Source organism: Temnothorax longispinosus, chromosome 1 (genome assembly GCF_030848805.1).
Source record: "Temnothorax longispinosus isolate EJ_2023e chromosome 1, Tlon_JGU_v1, whole genome shotgun sequence".
In the NCBI taxonomy this organism is placed as follows: domain Eukaryota; kingdom Metazoa; phylum Arthropoda; class Insecta; order Hymenoptera; family Formicidae; genus Temnothorax; species Temnothorax longispinosus.
The window spans coordinates 17,772,004-17,798,195 of NC_092358.1; the positions used below are offsets into that span (position 1 = coordinate 17,772,004).

Sequence of the window (26,192 nt, forward strand, 5' to 3'; positions counted from 1 at the left end):
ACTTTTAACTTCGATTACCACCGCGACAACGAGAAGCTTTCGACAGCTTCTCGTTCATTCTCACTGCTTCGCCAAACCCAAAAGGATGGATAGAACAGGGAGGAGCACCATTTGAAGGACGTCTCGCTGAGTTCTTAGAGCCATTTACACTGACAGCTTTTAGTTAACTAACTCCGGTTAGCAAACTCTCCATTCTCCATTCAGTTCTAGCTATAATCTAGATGAAGAAAGAGAATTTAATTGACCAAAGTTTGTTGCAACGGATGCTTGCCTAATTTACGTCTATTGCTTTTATTTTCTCTATTGCTTAACTCAAATATAGTCACTGATTCTGTGCTCTTTCCCAAATCTTGCTATCATCCATAAATCAAAATTGACTGAAATATTATTTCTGGAAAAAAGCGACTCTGCTCAGACTCTTCAGAAATGTAGACGAAACTCGGTCTAGATTCCATCTCTGGAAGAGAAAGAGAGAAAGAGAGAGAGAAAGAAAGAAAGAAAAAGAAAAAGAGAGAGAGAGAGAGAGAGAGAGAGACACAGACACACAGAATCATCATTCGTTTAATTGCAACCAATATCTGTAGGTTCAATTTGCGGAGGGAGAATGTAATTAACTACAGTTAGCTGACTGACGTCGATGTAAGCGGCTCTCTTTGTTCCAACGAGTCTCGGCGCGACACGATATCTCGCGGAGGTATTTTGGAAAGAACACAGACGGCGATGACGCGTTAATAATAAACCTAATACGGTTCTTAAAGTCGTTCCTAGTTTTCCTCTCGTTTTCTTCTCGTTGCTTCCTTCGATGCCAAGAATGGCCAAGCCGTATGGCACCATGACAAAACTTCTAAGTCTCTCGATTATGCATGATTTTCTTTAGTTCGTCCTCTCTTAGCGCTTCCTTTCTCTCATCCCCCACCCCTCCTCTCTTTCTGCCTCTCTCTGTCAGGATACAGCGGACGTCATTAGCTCGTATATCGTCGTAATAAAAATTCTTAAACTTACAACCGTAATCATTATCTCTACTATACAAGCTGGCACTCGCCGCTGTGTACTCGCAATGTACCCCTTACACGCGCTATACGCTGGTAAATATTGCTTCTTCCTCGCAATGTCCGCGGAACCGACTCACGTGCCAGACTTCGATAAAAAAAAAACGTTAATCCTCGGACGCGTGTTCAGTTTATTTACACCTTCCTAAAAAAAAAACATAACTTTGCCCCTGGAAACACCTCGAATATCAAAACGTTAAATAAATCCGCTCTAAGACGCAAGTTACGTTAAAAGCAAGACTCCCGCGCGTATACCTACTGACACACACGTTCTCGGAAAACATTCTATATATAACATGTACATAAAACAATTTCAAAATACTATACTCTTTACTACAGGTTTCCGAAATTTCGGTTTAAAGCATCCAAAAAATGCCTTAAGCTAAAAGTTTCCATCAAGATTCACTGTTAATCGTTATCAAAGGCAGTAAGAAATGTGCGTACAAAGTCGAGTATAGTTCCAATCAGGAAAAATCACCGCAGAAATTCGATCGTCCTTCGAAGGAACGTTCTACAGTCTATCGTGAATACCATGAACAACGTACAAAAGGACTATTACATTATTTTATCATCGATACGATAAAACGATCTAGCAATTCCGAAGAAACGCATCTGTGTGATTCCGTGCTAGCGTTCCAGAGAACGACAATGGCGCGCAAAGAGACAGTGGACATGGCGCGGTCCTACCTCCCTCAATCTCTCCTTCCCGTACCGTAATCATATCCGTCTATCACCCAGTACATAAGTAACCCTGTTTCCTCCAGCGATTCTCGAACTTGGATTCTCACTTACTCTTAGCTGCAAACAGTAACATTACAATCGCGATCGCTATTTCAATTATTCTCGATCTAGGAAATTATTAACAGTCTACTTCGGTCGCCAGGTGCGCAGAGAAAATCGCGAGGTCGTGGTAGTTGATTTACGACGGCCCGACATCCCCGCTGACGTCGTTGTTGAGGGAAGCGGGGCATCAGATCGTGAGCGGAGTCTTTCTACAATCGTCAGTATTAGCGTCTTCCAGGATCACTTGCCCATACTGGCGTTCGCTGGCAATGTTGCTGATCGTTGTTGCACCGTTAAGTATGGCTTCAAGGTCGACCTTGTGGATTCCCTAAAAAGGAACGTGTCGTAACGTACATCTGTCGTTTGTTCGTACCGTTCGATAAAAAAACACAAGTAAAAAAAATCATCCGCATAGTCAAAGCCGTAGAAGCACCGAAAGCACGGTAACTAAATAATGTACAGATTGAAAGAGTGCAAGCTAATCTATTTCGTAACGAATGTCGAAAGCTGAAATTTCGACATTTTGTGCGGTAGAACATCTACATGTGAACATGCTATCCTTAATCGATAAACATTTCGTTTCTCAACACACTTTTTCGATTTCACACACTTTTTGACCGCCCGATCAGTTTTAATCGTCACTCACAAATCAATTGTCATGCATTACACTAATATGTACACAAGTATATACAAGATCGGTATAGGAATAATTTTTCTTCCTTTCCGGCTGAACAAATTTTACGTCGTCTATTAATTGTGACTAATCTGGAAGATATTTTTCATGATGTAAGATAACATAGGTAGTAAGCACTTCCCAACAGTGATCGATCTGATTTAAAATTTAAAAATAAATTTACATGTTTAAATTATTACTAAACTATTACTACAAAATAAAAAAATAAATCTTGTTCGAATTATTAAAGTAAAAAAATGCTACAAAGGTCTTAATCATTAATAATATTACTTTACTTTCGTAATAATTTCCTGTTCCGTCTCTATAAAAAATTCGAATCTTTGCACTGCGATTTTACATAATCGCTTAACGTTAAAGATGCGCAGTACGTACGTCCGTTGGTTTACTATTTCAATATTACGTGTAATGGGTCTCGCGCGACGATCGTCGAAAACGGGAAGTGTTGGAAACGAAAAGAGAAGGGGAGAAGTTGAAAGAAAAATCAAACGAGTCTAACCTCTCTACACCCACATCATGCGACGTCACAAAATAAGAGAGCTACTTTAGTCCCCGCTCATGTCGAGCAGCAGCACGGCTACGCTACCTTGGCGAGACGCGCTGTCCCGTGCCGTCCACATGCGAGTTCGCCTTGTAGCCGCATTTCTGGACGCGCCTGGACAGCCGCGAGACCCAGTACTTCTGATCCTCGGGATTCGCCGCGAGCAGCAGTAACTCGCGGGCGCTGTTCGGGTCGTAGTGTAGCTTGCACGGGGCTATGGCATCTTCTTTCTTATCCAAATGTTCCTTGTGAACCTTAATGCGGCACCCTGTGCATAACGATGGCAGTTTGTTTTATATATTTACGTACAAAAACGCGAGAGCGACGTATGTAGAAGTAAATAAACAATTATGACAGACACAATAATACGCACTTCGGCATTCGAGAGCCGGCGAAGGCCGGAACATGTGCCAGAGTTGCTTCGAACAAACTTCGCAGGTCGTCGGCATGTGATAAGATATCGACACGAACTCGTGGCCCTTCAGCGACTGAGTGCCGGGTTTATCTGTGAGCTGTGGTAAATCCACTCCAGGCAGTGTATTCCCCTCGTCACCAGGCCGCCTCGCTTCACCTTCACCAGCATAGAGTAACTGCATACGATATTAATTATTGAACAATAATTGAAGTACATAACGAATCTTTTAGATACCGAGTTATTTTATTTATATGTGTGTTATGATAAATTTAAGTAAAATAAATAGAATAATAAAATATAAAAGAATATATAAAATGCACATAAAAAACCATATTAATGCACATAGATAAAAATTACAAATTATTAAAACGCTAGGAGTTATAATTGAATAAATTGCGATATATGAACATTTGAATTTCTGATGATCCAAAGAATCGAGAAATATAGAGAGAAATATAGATACCTGAAATATTCTGGGTATATCTTTGGCATTGGCTCGGATAACATCACCCTGAGTAACAGATCTAACGTGGAAGACTTTATTCAAGTCTAATATCAAGACTGGGTCGGCGTTCAATTTGTCGTTTTCGCTATTGTAGAAGATTATCTTCTTGGAGGAAACAACGACGTATTGCTTCTTCCAACCGTGCCGCTTAATGTTCTGCTTATTTGGCACATTTAACCAGCCCTCTAATCTCATCACACCGTGCTCGGACAGGACCGAGTCCTCACCATCGTCGTTCTCTATAGACGAGACACTTGCAGTTTCTGAGTTGAGCGACGCGATTTTCATCTGCAGTGTCTCTATCTCCGAGTCCTTCGAGTCGAGTTCCATCTGCAGCCTCAGCTTCCCTTGATTTTCCTCCACGAGTTGCGCCTGAGGAAAAGGAAATTGTTTTCTTATTTACTCAAGTAATTCTATATACGGTTCTAACTCGACACAAGCAATGATACGCCACTTACTTGCATATCCTGCAAATCCTTCTGCCACTTAGCTGACAGCTGAGAATACTTCTCCCTCTCTTGAGTGAGTTCTTGCTGCAGGCGCCTGCAATCTTTCTCCTTCTTCCTCAAATCCGCGGCGGACGCCTTATTCTTATTCTTCCCGCTTGACGAAAGGTCCTTCCGGTTCATGATCTCGGCCAACTTGTTGACCGCCTGCTGCTTCAACAGTTGTTCGGTCTTCAGCTTGCTGCTCAGCTTCTCAATTTCCTCCACATTGGACTGCGCTTTACCGAGTTGGTCCTGCAATTCCTTATATCGCTTGCTCAAGTCTTCCTTCTCCTTCAAAGCCTGATCGACCGATTTCTTGAATTCACTTTCATTCTCCTTAAGTCTGTTTATGACCTGTTCTTTCGCGCTCAGCTCCTGGTGATGCTTGGTTACTCCATCTTTGTACTCCAGCTCTTTCATGGTTCTTTCTTTCTCCAAGTCCGCCACAGTCTCCTCGGCTATGGATCTGGCTAAAGCCTCGCTGTCACCGCGCGCCAAGGACAACTGCAGCTGATGCACAAGAGAGCTACGTTCTTCTTCCAATTCCTGCTGCAATCTCATTTTCTCATCCAACTCTTCGCGCAGCTCTTGCGTCTGTGTTTTGTACAGAGTCTGAAAAAAAGGGAAGGCAAAAACTATAACTCTCCTTGAAAATTTGAAATTACGGCAATTTTTCATAATACATGTTTGAAACGTTAGTTTTCATTCATATTCCTTTATTGTCAGATAACTAAAATCATATGGAAGGCAAACTTTTGTTATTTACCGAGAAATAAGCTTCAGCTTCCAATTGCTCCTGCAATTCTTTTGTCTGTAGCTGATCGATGTTTCTTTGTGTCTTCAAGTGATGTAACTCCTCGTCTATTTGCCGCTTAGCTTCTCTCAACTGAGCAACCTCTCCGACCAATTGTTGCTCGCGAGCGCGAAGCCTGCCAGCTTCGGACGTTTGCTGGCCTAAGTCGGTCTGCAGAACGTTTCTTTTCTGTTGCTCCTGCTCAACTTGACCCTGCAGAACCTTGACTTTTTCCATCTCTTGCCTGTGCTCACCCTCTAATTTCTGCAATCGTTGCTGTATCTGTCTGTAATCGACAGAGAGCATTGACGTCTGACGTTCCTTTTCCTGCGCAAGTAATTCCGCACGTTGTCTTCCACTTTTCTCCTCGTTCAGTTTTGCTTGTAGAGCTATTTAATAAATCAACATGCACGATATAAATAACGGTGCAATGCACTTGCTTAAATTCATAGATAGATATTAGAATAAATACGTACGTAAATATATATGCCGTTACAAAAATACGCAGCAATAAGATAAATGAGAAGACAAGTAAAGGATTAGTATGATGAGAAAAATTCCGTTTTTATATACATATAAAATTACGTAATTTAAATATATTACAGGAAGAAAGGTGTATATATTCGCGAATTACATATATTACCTTTGAAAATTCCATTCTTTTGCCCTGCATCGCATCGACAAAATAAAATGTCGACATTATAAAACTTTATAAAAAATACAATGCCTCTATTTCCGTGTAAAACATGAAGCAAGTACCTTTAACAACTTCCAGATTGGCCTCCTCCTTGGAAAGAATGCGCGAACGCTCCGTTTCTTGATGTGCCACAACTTCCTGATTGTACCTGGCTTGCGCGGCTTTCAGTTCCAAAGTTAAACTAGCAGCTTCTTTCTCCAACGCGGAAACCCTTTCGGTTAGTTGCCTATTGTCCAGAGTCGCCTTCTCCTCTTTCTCATGGCTGCGCTCTAACTCGAGATGCAAGGTAGAAAGACGAGTCTCCAATTCCGCCGTCAACAATGACGCTTGCGATCTCGAACTACGTTCCTTGGAAAGTTGGCCCTGTAAAAAGTCAAATAAGCATTTTATGTAGAAAAAAAACTTATCTTTGAAACATTTTTTAATTTTAAATTTCAAAAACTATTCTATAAATATTGAAAATTAATGTAATTGTGTAAATACTTATAATTTTTCGAAAATTTACAATAAATTTATAGATACTTATAACATACAAATTTCGAAAATGCCCCCTCCCCCCCCCCACACACACACACACACACATCCAGAAATTATTTAAAATTTCTTTCTTACATTAACGAGGAAATAAGAAGAAACTAGATTATACCTGAAGAGTGGCAACTTCTTGCTGCAAGTTATCACGCTGCGCTTGCAGCTGAGCTCTGGCAACTTGCAACTCGTTCGCCATTTGCTCGGAGGCTTGGCGCGCCACGGTAATCTCCGTCGCTTGCTTGCGCAATCTCACAACAGTTTCCGTTTCTCTCTCCAATTTGCATTGCATCTCTTTGATTTGCTTCTCCAATGATGTCACTCGCTCGGACGTCTGCTGGGAATTGCTAACATCTCGCGCCCGTCTCGTCTGCTCCTCGTCAAACTTTTTCTTCACCTCCACCAGCAGCGACTCCGCCTTGCGACGAGTCTCCGTCTCGTGCTCCACTCTGCGTTGCGCCTCCTTATAGTTGTGCCTGAGCAATGTCAGCTCCTTATCCGCCCTGCCAACTTCCTCGCGTAGCTCAGCCTCTCGACACGCCATCGCATCCAATTGCGCGTTCAGTGCTTTCTGCCTCGACTCCATCGTTTCTACTTGCCGCCTCTCGCGTTCCAGCAAATTCTCTAGCTGCGAGATCTTCACATCGTCAGTAGTACCATTGTTGACATGATTCTCGAGACCGTCCACAGATTCCTTGCCGTAAGAAACCATTAACTGGTAATCACCTGAGTAAGTGAACCCGATAAAGGGCAAATGATTCCCGGAAAAAGCTTTGGGTACTGGAAAACTCTCCTCCGGCCCGTCCTCCTTGTCGACATCGTCGAAATTGCTGGTGTCGTCATCACCGGAAAGCTCGGGCACCACCGGCGGCACGCATTCTCTCAGATTGTCGAAGGTCCACTGATCATTCTTGAAAAACGGATGGCTTTTGATTTCGTCGACGCCGTTGCGACCCAGGCGCTTCGTCCTATCGGTGAGGAAACCGCATATCAAGTTCTTCGCTGAGTGAGATATCTCAACGTTTTGAGGAAAGTATAGCGAATTCCTATGGTCCATGATCTTCGAATACGTCCCGACCAGAGAGTCAGCGAAGAACGGTGTATCGCCAAACAACATCTCGTACAGAAAGACACCCACGGACCACCAGTCGCATTCACGACCGTATACTCCTTCTCCACCTTGAGACTGCAGAACCTCTGGAGATATGTAATCGGGAGTACCGACCGCGGTATCGGACCGCACTAAACCGTCCTGCAAAGCAGACAATTAAGCGTCAGAGAAAAATTTTAACTAGAAAAAGAGAGTTTATATGACACTTTCAAAATCTTTTCTTAGAAATGTTTAACTGCGAATTAATAATTCAGGTATTTATCTTGTTTCAACAAGTCCCAAGAACGCTTACATAAAATGTTCTCTATTAAGATTTCATCGTTCGAGTTATTTCGTGTTAAACGTCGAAAGTGAGAAATAAAAATAGGAGATCGGACTTACAACATCCATCCTCATGCACGTGCCAAAGTCGGCGAGCTTCAAATGACCGTGCCTGTCGAGCAACATGTTGTCCGGCTTCACATCTCTATGAACGAAACCCATATTATGTATCGCGTCCAACGCGAGCACCACCTCGGCACAGTAAAATTTTGCCCATTTCTCCGGCACCTCGTAATTCGACATCAAGTTGACGAGATCCCCGCCCGGCATGTAATCCATCACCATGTAGAGATACTTCTGGTCTTGGAACGCAAAGTGGAGCTGGACTATCCACGGGGAGTTCGCGTGAGCCATTATATCCCTCTCTTCCCAAAAAAATGCGGAATCCGACCTCTTGATCTAAACACGATAAGGTAAAAGCCAGATTAGAGGAAAATATTTACATACGCGGCAAGTGAATGGAAACGGACGTGTGAGTCTCACCATTTCAAATTTACTAAGTAATTTCATAGCGTAAACTTTTTGCGTAGATTTGTGTCTAACCAGCTGCACCTCTCCGAACGCGCCGCGGCCGATTACTTTTATCAAAGTAAAATCGTCCGTGCGCATTCGCATTTTATAAATCTCTTGGGCTACGGAGTCATCTGCAAGAACGTAAATGGATTATTACTAATCTCGGTGTAGCACGGCTATTAAAGCTTCCAAAAGAATGGCTATCGTGTTTACGATAAACATTGGGACGGTACTCACATCTATTCATATAAGCTTCTATATTTTTCATACGTTTCACGCTCGTGTGATCGCAATCTGTTACCAGGGCCTGAACCGTGTCCAACAAGCAGTCGATATTTGTGACGCTTCTCGGATCCCTTATTTTCTCCTCCAAGGCCCGCAGGCGTCTCCGCCTGTCCTCGTCGCACACCGCATCCATCTCTCCTTACAGGAGCTTGGACTACTGTGCCTCAACAACGTACTGTTTCTGTCGCATTAAAGACTATCGAAACGCAAGGCTAAATGCAGCATTGACTCGGGCGAGGAGTACCTGCGACGCCCGATGGACGCTCCATACTTTCTAAACAAACAAACGTTATAAATATAAATACACAAACGTCAGAGATCTCTCTATAGATAATTACATAAACAATACATAAAATTATAAATTGCAAAATGGTATTGCCAAGGCTCCCTTTACACGCTAGTGGCTAGTAGCGCAAAAATATTTCACAAACATCGCGAGAGGTACGAAAACGGATAACGCGCGGCGCGTTTACGCGACTTGGCAATATTTTCGGTTCTTATGTAATACAAGATATATGAAAGGAACACAACGTTACGGCGGCATCGCGGCGCCAAGGTAAAACAAACAAGTAGGAACTGCGTTACTCCATACCGCGTAGACGTTCGCGGACCCCCATGGCGCATACGGGTGTCCACGTAAACGTAGCCTCGGAATTGAGCTCGCGACAATAAGGACGTCCGTCGGCGGCGAGACGCGGAGCACAACGAAATATGCGGCGTATCGCTCGACGGACAGTGACTCAGCCGCGCGTAATTTACAAGCGCGCGCGACAAAGCGAGCGCGACAAAGCGAGCGCGACCCCCCGACGTCTTCCTCGCGCGGTCGCCCCGCGCGAGAGAGGTTACGTCAACGACGGCGGTTTCGCGACACGGCGACACGTCGTCGTCGAGCGTGTCAAAAGCGCGACACGCGCGCGGCGCGCGCGAGCCTCGCCCGTTCCCTTCCGAGTCGAAAGAGAGTCACGCGGACGTCACGGACGACGCTCGCGCGCGCGTCTCCACTCTCCCGAGGAAAACTTCGGTCACGCGGGGGGCGGGGGGGAGGAACGGAACCTCCGCCTCCGCCAAGGTGCCCCGGGGAACGTCCCGGGCGTACCGCCCGGCGCGGCGCGCGTATACGTACGTACACATACCTCACCGACGTCACCCTACGTCCCGTCGCTGGCGGGCGCTGTCATCCGGACCGCGAGGAATCCCCGGGAGGCACTGGAGGCAGGCGCATTATTCCGCGCGGCGCACGGACGGCGTACGACGCGTACAGCTGAGCCGTGCGTGCGCCATTCGGCCGATTCACAACGGTTGTCGAACGTCGAGAAGCCACCGAAAGAGAATCCGCCTGCGCCTCTCTCTCTCTCTCTCTCTCTCTTTCTTTCCCACCCGCTTGTCGGCTTCCTACTTACTCCGTCTCTGTCCCTCTCTCTCTTCTGCTTTCTTCCCGTGCGCCTACGGGCCCCTCGCGAGTAAATCGAAGTAACGCGCGCCGTTTTCCGCGCGCGTACGAGAGACAGAGATCCGGATTTCGGCGACGTCGACGGGTCCGCGGGCCCCAGACGCACGCACACACCCCACGTTTCACGTTCACGGCACTTCCGCGGCTTCGAACCCTCGCCTCTCTCTTTCCGCGCCCGCGGGGGACTATCGATCGCCGCGGTGAACGTGTTCGGTTCGGTCTGAAATCAGCCGGAGAGGAGGCTTTGCGCTTTGCGCGTTACCGCTAGCGGAGGAGGAGGACAGGGAGGAGAGAGGGGGGGAGAGGAGGAGGGCGCGCACTGGCACACGTCGTGTCGTGTCGTGGAGAATCGTCGAGATTCGAGAACGGAGCAGCGCGGCACGGAGCAAGCGTCAACCGCTTCGAAAAGCGTCGGCTGGCGTCGGCCGTCGGCACGGGCGACTCCGGCGACTCCGGCGACTAGGAGGGGTTGGAGGGGAGGGGAGAGATCGAGCCTCGAACGGCTCGAACTCGAAAAGGTGAGTGGTGGTGGTGGTGGGAAGAGAATTCTCTTCTCTCTCCTCTCTCGGTCTAAGATCAAGATGGCGTAGCGTTCTACGCTACGACGACGCGCGAGCATCGGCGAGCATCGGAAAGCGACGCGGCGACCGTTCCTCTCCCCCTTGGCTGTCACCTCGCGAATGTGTTTATAGCGCTGTATTTATAGCGCTAACGCGTATCCCAATAGGAAATAGGTGAGTGTACGCTGGTAACGTCATCGAGTACGTATACGCGCGAGCGCGCGTGGGCCGCTTCCTCTGGCACGTGAGCCGATTCTATTCTCTCCCCTGATTTTTGACTTCTCTCCGTTCTCGCGTTGCAGAGCTCCGGAGTACATGTAACGCGAAGATGAGTGTACCCCCCTGCGACTGGCAGATCAGCAAGCAGAAGCTGTCGGAGCGCGGCCAGCATCTGCTGGAGACCGGGCAATGGTCCGACTGCAACTTCATCGTCGGCCAGGAGCCCCAGCAGCAGACGCTCAAAGGGCACAAACTGTTCCTGGCCATGTCCAGTCCGGTCTTCGAAGCTATGTTCTTCGGCGGCATGGCGGAGAAGAACGATCCGATACCGATAAGGGACGTTCAGCCGGAGGCGTTCAAAGCCTTACTGGAGTACATATATACGGACAAGGTCGAGCTGGGCTCCTTCGAATTGGCCTGCGAATTGTGCTACTGCGCCAAGAAGTACATGCTACCGTCTTTAGTAGAGGAGTGCACAAAGTACCTGTGGTCTGATCTCTCGCCGAAGAAAGCCTGTAGAGCGTACGAGTTTGCCAAGCTCTTCGAGGAACCTGTGCTGATGGACAAATGCCTGCAGATCATACACACCAGGACGGACGAGGTGCTGAAGGAGTCCAGCTGGGAGGACGTCGAGCTCGGGACGCTTCTCAAGGTCTTGGATCAGGACGCTCTGCAGATCAGCTCGGAGATCGAGTTATTTAGCGCGCTGGAACGATGGGCCAAAGCGGAATGCTCTAGAAAGTCTCTCGATCCGACCAATGGAAAGTCACTCAAGTCCGTCATTGGAAATGCCCTCCTAAAGATCAGGTTTCTGAGCTTGACGCCGCAGGAATTTGCGGAGGGTCCCGGTATGTCACCGCTGGTCACGAAAGACGAGGCTTTGGCTATACTGATGAACATCCTGTGTACCGGCAACAAGACACCTATGCCCGAAGGTTTCTGCACTAATTCCAACAGCAGGGCAAAACTGGTCAAGCAACCTCATCCCGCGGTTTTCGGTTCCACGAATACAGGAGTAAGTTATTTATGGCCCCTCCACGCGGGACGTGGAAACGCTTGCTGTGCGGCAAGGGCAAGGAGCAACGCGGTAGCCAATCGAAGTCAAGGCTATGACGCCAACTTCTGCCGCGCGGCAAACGTTACCGCGTCCCATGTACAGGAGCCATTAGACTTTAGACGATTCTGCTTGCGATCTTCCATATCCATGACAATTTTCTTCTATGTTTTGATTCAGTTTTTTCTCCTATTAATTTTGATTACATGTTTTTTTTTATGTCACATCTTCAGTCACCACTCTTTGGTCAATCAGTATATAATCTGAGATATGATTGGCCCTATCCCCTTTGGCCCTGGCCTTCCAGTTTATCGAGCGGTAGCCCAAGGGCTACCAATCAAAGTCAAGGCTATGACTTCTGTCGCATGGAGCTATTAAAGATACGAGATAGTATTGATCGATATCTTACCGATCTTGCCGCCTTCGATTCCCCCGCTTATGAAGCGGTATTAAAGATACGAGATAATATTGATCTCGCCGTATTGTCTTCGATAATCCGCGGTAGCGATCAATACCCAGATAACGTGCATGATGCATAAGACGTCATAAAGATATCTTTAAGACAACTAAGATATCTTAACATATCTTTAAGATATCTCTTAGATATCTGCAAGACCTCAATGTTTACTGGGTAGAGTATATACTTGCCCGCATGCTTTTCGGCAGCTTGCGCAAGAACGAAAATGCGCAGAACTCACTCTGTTACGAGTCGCCCTCGGAGTTCGGAGTCACACCACCCAGATAGTCATATGTCAGCATATTGTCTGCACAATAACGAAATTTTAAATTGAAAATGGTTGCATAGATATTCAAAGATGCGTCCTCATATGACGCGAATGTTATCAGCAAATGAAAGAGGTCTTCTGATGCTGTAAAAATTGCAGCAATATGCTGTTTATTTTGTCAGAAACAGCGCAATGGATTCGACATTATTGGAGCAATAAGAAATGACCATGTTGACCAAAATCAAAATAATAACCGATAATACTAAAATAACATTGTGTTAAAATAATAAATATAATTAACAAATCGTAACATATTGCATGAGTAATTAATTTAATTTGTAGGGAATGACTGCGCATGGGAATCATCGGAAACTGGTCATAGGCTTCGGCCTCGCAAACGTCACAACACGACCAGAGAGAAGCATGAGAAACACAATAACGACGGTGGGATTTCGCCAAGGGAACGGGCTTGGAAAAATTAGCGGGGAAAGAAGACCCTGTTGAGCTTGACTCTAGTCTGGCACTGTAAGGAGACATGAGAGGTGTAGCATAAGTGGGAGATGGCAACATCGCCGGTGAAATACCACTACTTTCATCGTTTCCTTACTTACTCGGTTAGGCGGAGCGCGTGCCCCGAGGGCTTCGTGCCCCGGCGGTCACGGTGTTCTAGAGCCAAGCGTGTCAGAGTGGCGTGAGGCCTCGCGGCCGATCGCCGTTAATACTCCCGCGTGATCCGATTCGAGGACACTGCCAGGCGGGGAGTTTGACTGGGGCGGTACATCTGTCAAAGAATAACGCCACTGACGTTTACTAGGCTCGTGCTTCTCTCTGGCATGACGCGTCGGGCGGATTCACTAAGGCCCGGTCTACAATCAGTCGTATGTCGGAGTCGGATGTCGCAACGTAGCCGATGGTTCAATAAGGAAAATTTGTTTTCGAAAAAGAAATTCTCTCATTGGACCATCGGCTGCGTTCCGACATACGATTAACTGCAGAACCAGCCTCACTAGTTGATTATTCTCCTTAAATTCGACTGTGATTGATTAGTTTCTTACGACTCACGATTTACGACAGTTACGACACCCATTGTAGACCGGCCCTAAGGCTGCGGTCCAATTCGCGCTTACAGTGCTGTTTAGGGCCTCCACACACGAATTAATATATTAGTAACGTAAGACGTACCGCAATAATTGGCTAATTAGAATCATGTCTCCTTGAAAATAGCAGCATTACGGTTCGAAAATACTTGATGTGATTGACTAATTCTTACGGTACGTCTTACGTTACTTTAAGGCTTTCGCACACGAACGGCAATTCGTGTGTGAAAGCCCTTACTGCTTAAGTTTTTTTGTATATCACAGCCAAGCATCTAGTAAGCATCATTATGTCTTCGTTGCACATTGAATATCAAACGAAGATAAAGTGATGCTTTCAGCGCTGTGAGTGTGAACCGGACCGCAACCTTAAGGGCCTGAGCAGAATAACTAACTTATAATTTCAAGACAATGTTTTATGCTTTAAATCTTTGTTATTAGTAACGCACAATACTGTCTTGTGTCTCAAGTCTTGAAAATATAGGCACTTCGTACGTACGTTTAAGACGTGAGACACAAGACTGTATTGTGCGTTACTAAAAACAAAGAAATAAAACATTTTCTTAAAATTATACGTCAACTATTCTGCTCAGGCCCTAACTCTGACGCTTCTTTCTTGATGCTTATACCCAGATACCAAAATGCCTGTCATATTAATGTCCGTAAACTCGTGATGAGCTTTTGCGCAAGCTGCCGAAATAACATGTAAAGCTGCGTCCGAAAATGGTCAGCAATAGAGTTCCTATATAAGAGTCTAGACAGACTTTTGAAATGCAACAATATGGCGTAGATATTACGTATAAAGGGACTGTACTTAGTAATAGTATTAAATTCGTTTCAAGCAACGGTTTATTCAATATTCGTTACATTTTTCTAGCAACAGTTTACGCCCGGAGGTTCCATTGGTGTACATATTATTGATGGAAACCCTTTACATATTGTTGCAAACAGTTTACAGCAATAATTTACATATCTTTGCCATAAAAGCACCATACATATGAATCCTAGACGATTGATGTGTACGCAATGTTTTGTGGCAACAATACATAAATTGTTTTTAGCAACAGCTTTGTATGCTTTTGCATACCCACGTTCTGCTGTCTGGGATATCTATATATAAAAAACACATGTTTATATATAGTATTCAAATCTTGTAGTGATATATACAGCAAAATGACAGTATAATACCAATATTTTGTGCATACAAAAGTTTAATTCTAATACTTAGCTACATGTACTGAATTGTAATGTGCTCTTGTAAGTACTAATACTCTTGTCAATAAAATGCTGTGTCTCTAAATAACAATATGCAAATTCAAAATAGCATAAGACCGCAACTTCCTCATAAATAGATTATAACAGAGTAATACTAAATTAACATTCATCAAATAGCTTGCTTCAATTATTGCTTCCACAAATAATACAATTAAAACAACTGTATACTAGAACATTTCATATATATTTGCAGTTGTAGCAAAATGAGAACATATTGCTATGGCATAAAATAACTTACTTTCTTGCGGGTCGCCCTTGAAAATACACTATTCGGTAATACTCTCTTGCGCGGACCCTCTCCTCGCACACATTTCAGCACACGCTAGAGGATCCTTGCACACTTACACCTTTGCATAGACATTCATTGCAGCTTTGCACTCCTACACGCCTGCCTAGACACCTACCTCCACTGGCTTGGCTAATTCACATAGATACGCTTTTCAGAAAACACATACATTGCCTGGATACCGAGATACGTATCGCGAGGTAAGTCACTTATTAGTTATCGTTCGCATTATTCGCTAAAGGAGCCTCACATATTCTCCTTACTATACAATTACGGTCCTTCGAGTCGTTTTTACATTCGCCTTTTCGCCTCCGGAGGAATTAATACCCTTCCAAACATCTTATTATCTGCTTTCTTAGTGCTTCGTATTTGACACTTTTGTACCACATGCATATAGAATGACGTCTAACTATAATCCCTCTATTCTTACTCACAATCAGCTGATATCCTGTAGACGAGCCTGTAAATTTAATTTGCTTTCCCATTATTTCACATTTACTACAGATGAGAGTTAAGAAAATGTGCATCGCAACGTTTTTGCATTTTTCTCATTGAACATTTTCTCTTCTAGATGATGACTTCAAGACACATTTTTGCTCCGTATGGCAATTTAAATACGTGCATTTCCGTACGTTCTGGCTTCTTAAACGACGGAGAGCCCAGCAGCAGTACGATGAGAAACACATCACCGATACTGGTGGATGCGAGCATAAACAAGGACTCTGGAAACTTGCCCAATACCTCTTCCACGGTAGTCGTACGCGAGGGACCAAAGTATTATTGTCTCAGATCGGTGGTTCAGCAAACGGATTGCTTGAATACAAATGTGTTAGACTGTTCCATCACGTTCAGTGTGGATAAAAATATTTGTGTGGTGGGTGTACAGGTTCCTACGCAGATCGCGGCGGTAAGCTAGAAATTAATATGTAATTTATTATATCCGTTCAGTTATGTATATCGCTCCTACATCTCACTCGTTTCATTTATAGGCGAGTAATTTCACTCACGCCATAGACGCCGATACGTCTTACACCGAAATTTTGTACGCTCATCTCCTCGATTGCGACGGCACCCGGTTGACGTACACACATTTCACCACCAAAGCGAATTTTGGTACTCTCGTGGAAATTACTTTCAATCGACCAGTTTATATTCAGAAGCACAAGGTTTGTTATTACCAACACATGATTACTTTTTCCACTACGTACAATCAATTTTATATCAAGTAAAAATTCCTAAAGCAAAGATTTTCTTTATATTCTCAAGTGTCGAAGTTTTTCACTTTCAATTTATTGTTTTTCATTGATTGTATAATTGTATTGTGGAATTTTTATTCTGTTATTAACAGGTTTATCGAGTCGGTGTGGTATTTAATAAGGCTGGATGGTACCCAGTAGGAGTTTGCGCCCAAAACATGTCCTGTGATTCTGTGTTCTTCTCGTTCGGCGTGGGTAATACTGCACATGCAATTCGCGACGGTCTTATTCGATCTATAGTTTTCACATATCATTAACGCAACGAATCAGGTGACAGATGAAAAATCGCATACACACTTTAAATTTGTGATAAAGTAGAAATCTACTTTTACGTTGTATATTATATTATTTTATTTTTTAAAATTTATCAGTGTCTTTCATTGCAAATTGCAAAACTTTGGGGCAACACCAATATACTCATCAATTCTAGTTATAAAGATATAATTTATTCTATAGATATGACTTTCTTTAACACGTTCGCTACCATGCGTTACATGTATGTATGACGCACCAATTTTCGTGAGAGAATCGTACATACGTAATACAACTTTGTATCATCGTACATATGTGACGCTTTATGCAACACGTTCTTGTTCAGTACATGTGTTTGTAAGTGAAAACGTAGCATACTGTGCATACTTATTAAAAATAAAGTTTGTAGCGGTTGGTTTTCCAGCGGTAGCGAACGTGTTAACTTATATGGTATTGATATGATTGTACAATATACTTTTACTATACAGTATTGTATTTTGTACAGTATACTTTTACAAAAAGAAGAATCTAAATTTTACTGTTTAAAAAAACTTTTATTATTTCGTCTTACATATGAATTTTTTCATATATTTCGATTTTCCTTGTAAAACATCAATTCAAGAATACAATGCATGTAAAAAGTAAAAAAATTTATAACTTAACTGTTTTACTTACAATTCTATGTTTTAATTATACCTGTTGTAAACAAATCTAAAAATATTGTTTTAAATTAATTATAAAATATATATGCTTATAATATATTTATATTCTTTCTTTAAATATATATTTGCGATTTTTGTAATATCACACACCGTTAGGGATTACTATCGCAAGTAACGATAAAACATTTTATAAAATAGAATCAGTCTATACACAAATTCGTGTTTAACTTTTACAATATTATTAAAGGACTCGCCGTTATAACATTATTCATATATTTGTGGCACTTGTTACCTCATTATAACAAGATATTTCGTCACATACATATGTGTGCATTATAAGCAATAACATTTATTCGCATGTACTTGGCCAGAAATAAACTTTTTTTTTTTAATAACTTCTATATGAAATCTGTTAAAGAACTTCTACAAGTTAAAACAGTTTGGGTCATAACGTCGACAAAATAGAATTTATTATTATAAGTGTTATTATTGTAGGCGGTCTTTGTCAAATGACTATAGAAATTATTTCATACAATAATGTTGACGAAAAGCAGTGAGCTCACGACATAGTATTACACACACACACACACACACACACACACACACGCGCGCGCGCGCACACACACACACACACACACACACACGCACACACACGCGCGCGCGCGCGCGCACACACACACACACACACACACACACACAAAGTGTATTGGCATTACTATTGAAACTAGATTTGATTACTGTCTGAAAAAGCATCTCTCAGATATATTACGTTGTGCGTTTATAAATATTTAATTAAAATTATCTGGATAACTCACAAACCTTTTCAATTGCACTGTAAAAGTCTTCATACGAAATACAAACGATTTCATAGTTCTTAAAAAAAAAATTTTTCCGGCCAAGTACATGCGAATATAACATTTTCTAAATCCTTTCATAAAAATACGCTAATAACGTCTGTTATGTAAATGTCATGTGTTTCAATACATAATGGTCTAGTTAAAAATATTACGTCTTGTATAACAGGCTTCGTAATGCTTAAACTTGGCGAATTCTTACGTTTTATGTACAATGAAGTCCCAGGTATCTTTCCACCTTAATTTTATCACGTCCTTGGCAGTGAGAGCTGATGTTCCATAACTGAATACAATGAATTTCTTGAACACGTAGATAATAATAAATACCCAAGCAAAGATACCGCATGCTACGATGTACAACGAAATGCTCCACGCTGAACAATGAGTGCTGAAATAGAAAATATAACAAGTAATTCATAGTTATTTTATATGAAAATGGAATTGTATTTAAGTTTGCATTCTTTTACTAAACCGAAGAACATACCCAATTAAATAATACAGATGATCAATTGTGGCTGCCGTTAATAAGACTTTGAAAATGAAAGCTGGTAAATAGTGATGCAAGAATAAAGTTCGTTCAACGAATAAGTAAGGTAAGAAATGAAGAAAGTATCCAGCTAACAGTACGTAAGCGTTGTTAACGAACTTTTCCCACTCTTCCTCTGGAATGTCGAAACATTGTCTTCTCCTCCTCATTAAATAAAATATCAGTAGCGTTACGTATACAATTACTGAGATTGTACCGGAGTACCAAATTATGATGTTTCCTAAAAGGTGCACTTGTGCCTGGAACAATGGGCAAAATGTTTACTTTATAAGAGCCAGCAAAAATTTGAAACTAATTCAAATTCATTGAAAAATTGAAGTAAGGTAAAAAAAAGTAAAAACAAGGAAAATATTGAACGTATTTAAAATATGCCTTATTTTGCCTTAACGATATATTGATTGGCGAAGCGTGTAGAATTTTCCGACTCACATTGCTGTCGTTAGACACCCAATACGCGATCCCGCGGGACATCAACGGCCACTCGAAAGGTCCGCTGGAATACATGTGGCTGTTTTGACCCTCTTGGCCGCCAAACAACATCTTCACCTGCAGCTCTGCGAATTTCTCCCAGAAGCTCAACGCGGTCGCCTGTAACGGTATCATTTCTGCGCTGATCAGCTCCCGTTCCCGTTGCTTCTGGTCCTCGCTTTTGGTATACCGATGCTCCTCGACGTTCCAGATGGAATTGGTCTGGTCCACCAGCCGGTCCGCCACGACCTCGTGCTGATTGTAGCCCCAGTCAGGCAATTGTCTGCCGCTGAACTTCAACGCGAACTCGGCTCCATTTGCGTGCACGTGTATCAGCCGCACCTGGCTCTGAATCGCGTGCCACGCGTCGCCGGAATGATCCCTGTTCGTGATCTCCACTCGCCACAGGTTCTGCGCCGGCATAGACACGTTGTAGTCGATGTAACACGACACTTCTTGACTCTGCGGCGTCATCGGCGCCGCAACGTCGTGCGAGTTCAACGCTCTGCTCGTAATCCCGTGCACCAGTTGTATCACATCACCGTGCCGAATAGGCTCACTGGGTTTCGTCACCACTAGATCGTTCTTGTCCGGTTTCTTGACGATCCACCAGTTGTTAACGTCCTTAAACGAGTAACAAGTGACCTGCTGCTGATGAGAGCTGCCACGCCCATCGGGATACCGTAACGGATACACTTGATTATGACTGTGCAGCCAACAGGCTCTGCCATACGTGTGTCTGAGAGTTATCTGCGAACCGTGCGTCACTTCCAGAGGTTGCCCTTTCGTGATGCTAGCGAGTCCTCCTTCCAGACTCGCTTGGAATGCGCTCGTCATCACCGAATCGTGTGGTCCCGCCTTCGAGAGTACTGCCAAATGTACGTAGAATATACTCAAATATACGGCGGCAAAAACAGCGATCAGCACGATGAATCTTAGCAAAAGATGAATCCACAAGATCGTGTTCGACAGGGCCTTTCTTGAGAGCAGGGACCAATAATCGTGAGTAATCAAGAAGAGCGCGAGAGCCATAGAATAAAATCCAACGTACTTCACGCTGTAAAAGAATGCTTTAATTATAGTCGATCGAGAATAAGAGGGAAGGCGAAGAAAAAGATTGTACCATAGTGCACATGTTAAATTCACGATGCCTAATATCAGCCATATCCACCAGGATGCGGATATCGGTCGATCCATAATTTTCCGAAATTTTACGATGCACAACAAGCCGAGCAATGAAAAATGCATCAAGATACTTTCCATCAGGATAAATCTCGACTGTGTCAACAGTGCATTATCTAAAACAGCAATAGGCACATCAGTAAATCATGTTAGAACTGCAGTAGCAAAGATATCACGGAATAAGGTTCGATTTTGAAATATTAAATAATAAAATACATGTATGAATTATACAATAGAATCTCGCTACATCTATTATTTCAAGCATAGCAGAATTTAAGCTGTAAACGCGCTAATACTTTTTAATCCAAAGACAGAAATGAAGATAGAACATAAGAGGGCGAACAACATATTGCAATCACGCGATTTTCTGTGTAATACAATTTCTAATTTAAGAGGAGACTACCGAGTAAGAGTAAAATTCCGCCAATTGCTGCGGCCCATTGTCTCAGACCCAACTCCAAGACGAGATAATATCCCGTGGGGATCAGTAGACTGCCGCATATCGCCGGTACCAGACGCAACGCATACAAAGGAACCGCATCGCTGTAAGGACTTCCGATCCTGTCGAACTTAAATTGTCCGTCGAACCCAGCCAAGTACGCCGCTGCGGAGACCAATTGCTTCCCTAAAGGCGGGTGGGAGTCGAAGAAGAACGTTCTCTTCATGTATAATCCGACGTACTTGCCATAATGCAGTTCATCGAAGCTGTGTGAGAGAGAGAGACAAGTAATTATAACAGACTGATAAATAATAGATAATAATTGAAAGGATAAAAGAAAATTAATGTTAGCCATTAAACTTTCCGATTTCTACACTTTTTAATTTCATTTGGTTGTTCTATAATTGCATTTTAATTATTTTAAATGACAGAAGAATAAATATATATAATAATATATAAGTAACAAGCACTAGAATAATCTCGAATTTTTTCAAAGCTATATATCTGTCATTTATTCATTTTGCATGATAAAACTGATTAGAGATCTTTTAAAAGCAAATTCAGTAATATTTCCGAATTATATATAACTTTGTCTTTCTCGATGCTTATTAATCGGTTACTAACAATAAGAACGATTACATAAATATTTCGCGGAAATTACAGGAAATAAGGGTAATTGCAAACTTTCATATCTTTATATCATCTTAATGACATAATATATCATTTACGTAAATCATCCTCTTATCAGGGTTATATTATTTCTCAGAAGTGTATACATATGTACTTACACTATGCTGCGCGGTTCCTCGAGGCGATAAAGGCGAGTGCAAATGCCCGTAATTAATAGAATCACCGCTATCAGATCAATTTCCAAACTGATCCTAATTCGAGCGCGAACCGCATTATTCGATAAAAGTTGCTTCAGCTCGGCAGAATACGATATATTTGCTTTATTACTTTCTATCGAAGTATTCGGATCTGTCTCTTTGTTCGGCTGCAATAAATAAAAATCAATACAGTAATCAATATAATATGCGATCAAATTTGATAATTGATTTAGGAAAAAACTGCAAGCAATCAAATTGATAAGATATATGGATATAATTTCTTGATAAAAATTTTATTGACCCATTAATTAATTTATTACATTTCCTGTATATGTAATAAAGATATCGAATTTAAACATATATATTTAAATTGTATTTTTTTCATTACATATAAATGAAATAGATTTTTAATATAATATTCGAAGTATATATGTATACATATTATTCTTTACAGAGTGCCGTTGTCCTTTCAATTTCATCTGAATTGAATAAAATTTTTACTTGGAACAGGATTAGAAAATGTGTCAATGTTTAATTTACCTATTTCTAAATTTAATCTTTAATTGGCCGAGATATTTTCCGAATTAAATGTAAAATCATTGACATTAATAATGTTCAAACATCTTTCTCTTATAAAATCAGTCTTTAATATCTTTCAATAAAAAAAAAAGTAACAAAACACCTGAATATAATGTTAAATGTATAATGTAGTAATGTGTATATATATTATGTAATATATAATAATATTTATATATATGTATGGTGTGTATCTTTTATGTACAAGAATTTTTATCCCAAAAACCTCCAGATCCACAAATCGGAGTAAGACGCCGTCCGAGCTCCTCGCCCTCGGTTCTCACGACGAATCTAAAAATTCGTATCGCGCTATCGACACGGGAACGCCGGAGACATTCCCGCCGGGAAAACGTCGTCGGGTTTGAACATCGCGGCTCACCTCGTCTCTCCGAACCGTCCTCGGCTGATCCGCCGTCGCGTCGGCGTCGTGCTTGCCGTCCTGCGGTTTTCCTCGCCTGCGCCGGACCTCCATCGCCATCGTACCCAAGATCCGTTGGGAAGAGAGAGAGATAGAGAGAGATCGTCAGATCTCCCCAGGACGACGAGGCGGGAGATGAGGACTGATCCCGGGTGTCGCTCCGAAACGATGTGCGAGATCCGCCGTTTAAAGGGCACCTCGCGAGATCCGGCCGCCCACACGTCAGCGTCGCTCTCGCTCGACCCGCTGGACCTCTCTCTCACGGAGGTCGCGTGGCTTCGATCTTCCCCCCCGACGATTCTCGCGGGTCCCTGAAACGCTCTTCCGGTAGTTGAGGTAGTTACGATAATTCCCGTGTCAGGAGTCAGGACTCCGCGTGCGGTCGTGGCAGAGATCGAGGAGCCGAACTCTCTCGCGGCACGCTGCCCGTCGCCGAGGTTAGCACGAGTTTGAGATAACGGTACTTGCCGTCGCCGGGGATCGCTCGTCCGCCGGTGGTTCTGCGCACCGCGCGGCAAAGTCCCGCGTCTGCTCCCGCTCTCGGGACGCGTCTTCGCGGCATTCCCGTCGCTATCACCGCGGACGACCCACGTGTCGTCCCCGCCATCCTGTTCCCCGTTCCCTCGACACTTCTCTTGGAATGCGCGATTAAAACGACCGTGACTACCACTATCTGTGACGAACGCTTTTGGAACGAAACGATAACGATTCGAAACAAACGACGCGGCAGTCGAACAAGTTGTTATCTTTTTGAGAATAATGTGTACAGGATTTTAGATTTTTTCTGGAAATAATGAAACTGTCCCATTCTGGGCACAAAAATCAGTAAAAATGAAAGACTACGTTGCTTCCTTTGCAATTTCATTGTCCACCTGACACCTATTATCTTTAACATTATTAATTTCTATTGTCTTTATCATGTTTCAGCTATTTTGTGTGTCAAGAGAAATTATTTATTTATTTTTCTTGCATCTACATTGGCGGATAACCTTTGAATAAAAAGAAGACAAGATCAGGACTCTGTTATCATTAATTTATCACCACAAACATGGATACTGACAAAGTATTGTGTCCGATATGTGCCAAGGAATTCGATTCCTCTGTCATCGAGGCCCATGCCAGCAGGTGCTTATTCCTGAATGAATCTACGAAGGACGAAGGCACAATGTTGCTTAGAGACTCCAGCCCCACAATCAAAAGAAACAGGCTAAAGCCGGCAAGTGTGAAAAGAGTTAATCAAACGCCTGGCAAGAGAAAGAGTTCTTTGGATCAGCTAACTTCACAGAGTTTCAGGGACGAAGAAGATATTAAGGACGTCGTGCCACAGAAAAGTGTAATTTTTTTTATTATTATAGAACTACAATATATGATATAAGAAAATATGTTTATACAATCATATAAATAACATACATCTTGTTACACTTAATTATTTTGTAATATATGCCAAAATGACTTCTACTTACAGACAGATAACGAAAGCAAGAAGCCACGCGGAAACGAGCGTGTACCCCTCGCAGAACAAATGAGACCTACGTCGCTACTAAACTTTGTAGGCCAGAAGCATATCCTTGGACCTCGCACCGTGCTCTCTGAACTCCTGCAAAAGGGCGAAATACCTAATATGATTCTCTGGGGTCCGCCTGGATGTGGCAAAGTACATGCTATTGCTTGTCCGTTAGAATTTTTGCATGTTGGTCGTATGTTGGAACGTACCTATATGTATTGATTTCTTTCTTTCTTTGCAGACATCTTTGGCTAATGTCATAGCGCATATATGCAAGAACGACCGTAAGCAACGATTTGTTAAGCTCTCTGCTGCAATGGCCGGCGTCCAGGAGGTAAAGGAAGTCATCAGTATCGCCAGCAATCATGTTAAATATGCGCAACGTACGATAGTGTTCATGGACGAGATACATAGGTTCAACAAGTTGCAGCAGGACGTGTTCCTGCCGCACGTCGAATCGGGAACCATTACTCTCATCGGGGCGACAACGGAAAATCCCTCGTTTAGCTTGAACTCCGCATTGCTGAGTCGATGCAGAGTGATCGTTTTGCACAAATTATCCATCGTGAATTTACTAGCGATCTTGAAGCGTGCAGTAATTTCGCTGGGAGGTATAATACATGCATCGGATAAAGGTGAAAGCACTTTGCAAAACATCAGCGAAGAAAACACATCGGAGGAAAGTAGACTCGAGATGGAATCGTCCTGCAATACGAAGTTTATTGTAGACGAACCGACGATAGAGTGGTTGGCTGGAACTTGCGACGGTGATGCTCGCATAGCGTTGGGAGGACTAGAAATGGCAGTACAATGTAAAGCACCGAACGAAAAGGAATTACTGGACGCTGGTCCGGCATTAATAACGCTGGACGACATCAAGGAGAGCCTGAAGAAAACGCATATGCTGTACGACAAGACGGGTGAACAACATTACGACATGATCTCTGCGTTACACAAGTCTGTCAGAGCCAGCGACGAGAACGCTTCGCTTTACTGGCTGACCAGAATGATCGCCGGCGGTGAGGATCCGGTTTATATCGCACGAAGATTAGTGAGGATGGCTAGTGAAGATATTGGCTTAGCTGATCCGAAAGCTCTTGGTTAGCAATTTGTTTATTTATAATTTCCAAACTCACATAAAATATATATTTCGTTAGTAATTATATCGCAGTATATATAATAGATTTGTAGAATGATTGATATTTATAACGCGATTAATATTTATGATAACATATGATTAGGCTTTACTTCAAATCTGAAAATATCTGAAATATATCTGATGTAAACAATGTTGTGTAGGAATAGCAGTACACACGATGCACGGTTGCAAAATGATCGGGATGCCGGAGTGTGATGTTCTTTTAGCGCAATGTACGACTTATTTAGCGAGAGCACCAAAATCTAGACTGATGGAAGATGCGCTCAGAGCCGCGCAAAGAGCGGTAGCCGAGCATAAGGGCCCGCAGCCAGGAGTGCCCCTGCACTTGAGGAACGCCCCCACAAGACTCATGAAAGATTTGGGTAAATATTTGATTCTCCACCTTAATTTGCTTTTAATAAATCGAATTATTACTTTAGGGTACGGTAAGGGATACAACATGATGCACAAGGACGAATCTGGATTGGGCTATCTGCCGGAGGGATTGGAAAATTTAGATTTCTTTGGAGATGACGAGGATAACATCTAGAAATGCTGTGGTAATTGCTTTAGTTTAGTTATATTTTGTCATGATATCGCGTCATTTGTTTCGTACAAAACGATTCTTATTACATTTTATAAGTTTTATACTAAATCTCTCAGGGATTAAAATTTTAATTAACGTA

The 26,192-nt window shown here is 42.9% G+C and overlaps 4 protein-coding genes across 16 annotated transcripts; 2 read left to right on the forward strand and 2 right to left on the reverse strand.

Annotated features, from left to right (window-relative positions):
• Positions 1-395: 395 nt before the first annotated feature.
• LOC139812830 (Rho-associated, coiled-coil containing protein kinase 2) lies at positions 396-10,525 on the reverse strand. Of its 5 annotated transcripts, none has more exons than XR_011731964.1 (13): positions 9,854-10,510; positions 8,673-8,994; positions 8,406-8,566; positions 7,983-8,321; positions 6,609-7,742; positions 6,025-6,325; positions 5,909-5,932; positions 5,239-5,645; positions 4,443-5,084; positions 3,943-4,356; positions 3,438-3,654; positions 3,023-3,332; positions 396-2,160 (listed from the first exon to the last, which is right to left on the reverse strand). XR_011731964.1 is itself a non-coding variant. In XM_071777930.1 (13 exons), the coding sequence occupies exons 2-13, from the start codon at positions 8,851-8,853 to the stop codon at positions 2,073-2,075; spliced, it is 4,131 nt and encodes a 1,376-aa protein (XP_071634031.1). In that variant the 5' UTR covers positions 8,854-8,994; positions 9,854-10,525; the 3' UTR covers positions 396-2,072. The 5 variants fall into 5 exon arrangements, 3 of the variants coding, with proteins under 3 accessions (XP_071634031.1, XP_071634038.1, XP_071634044.1); XM_071777930.1 differs by having other exon boundaries at positions 3,110-3,332; positions 9,854-10,525; XM_071777937.1 differs by lacking the exon at positions 9,854-10,510 and adding an exon at positions 9,313-9,759 and having other exon boundaries at positions 3,110-3,332.
• Positions 10,526-10,537: 12 nt separating this feature from the next.
• Positions 10,538-17,568, forward strand: LOC139812903 (BTB/POZ domain-containing protein 1). Of its 5 annotated transcripts, none has more exons than XM_071778095.1 (7): positions 10,538-10,688; positions 11,033-11,964; positions 13,071-13,172; positions 15,542-15,583; positions 15,955-16,290; positions 16,373-16,549; positions 16,732-17,568. In XM_071778095.1, exons 2-7 carry the CDS (start codon positions 11,059-11,061, stop codon positions 16,894-16,896), a joined length of 1,728 nt encoding a protein of 575 aa, XP_071634196.1. In that variant the 5' UTR covers positions 10,538-10,688; positions 11,033-11,058; the 3' UTR covers positions 16,897-17,568. The 5 variants fall into 5 exon arrangements, with proteins under 5 accessions (XP_071634196.1, XP_071634187.1, XP_071634200.1 ...); XM_071778086.1 differs by having other exon boundaries at positions 10,597-10,904; XM_071778099.1 differs by lacking the exon at positions 15,542-15,583 and having other exon boundaries at positions 10,597-10,904.
• Positions 17,569-17,713: 145 nt separating this feature from the next.
• Rt (Protein O-mannosyltransferase rt) lies at positions 17,714-22,962 on the reverse strand. Of its 2 annotated transcripts, XM_071778031.1 has the most exons (7): positions 22,826-22,962; positions 21,832-22,037; positions 21,008-21,309; positions 20,546-20,720; positions 19,384-20,479; positions 18,892-19,193; positions 17,714-18,795 (listed from the first exon to the last, which is right to left on the reverse strand). In XM_071778031.1, exons 1-7 carry the CDS (start codon positions 22,922-22,924, stop codon positions 18,606-18,608), a joined length of 2,370 nt encoding a protein of 789 aa, XP_071634132.1. In that variant the 5' UTR covers positions 22,925-22,962; the 3' UTR covers positions 17,714-18,605. The 2 variants fall into 2 exon arrangements, with proteins under 2 accessions (XP_071634132.1, XP_071634121.1); XM_071778020.1 differs by having other exon boundaries at positions 19,384-20,720.
• Positions 21,196-26,086, forward strand: LOC139812932 (ATPase WRNIP1). Of its 4 annotated transcripts, none has more exons than XM_071778141.1 (6): positions 21,196-21,330; positions 23,792-24,197; positions 24,330-24,518; positions 24,610-25,468; positions 25,668-25,889; positions 25,947-26,086. In XM_071778141.1, the coding sequence occupies exons 2-6, from the start codon at positions 23,913-23,915 to the stop codon at positions 26,054-26,056; spliced, it is 1,665 nt and encodes a 554-aa protein (XP_071634242.1). In that variant the 5' UTR covers positions 21,196-21,330; positions 23,792-23,912; the 3' UTR covers positions 26,057-26,086. The 4 variants fall into 4 exon arrangements, with proteins under 4 accessions (XP_071634242.1, XP_071634236.1, XP_071634232.1 ...); XM_071778135.1 differs by lacking the exon at positions 21,196-21,330 and adding an exon at positions 23,060-23,200; XM_071778131.1 differs by lacking the exon at positions 21,196-21,330 and adding an exon at positions 23,160-23,301.
• Positions 26,087-26,192: the final 106 nt, after the last annotated feature.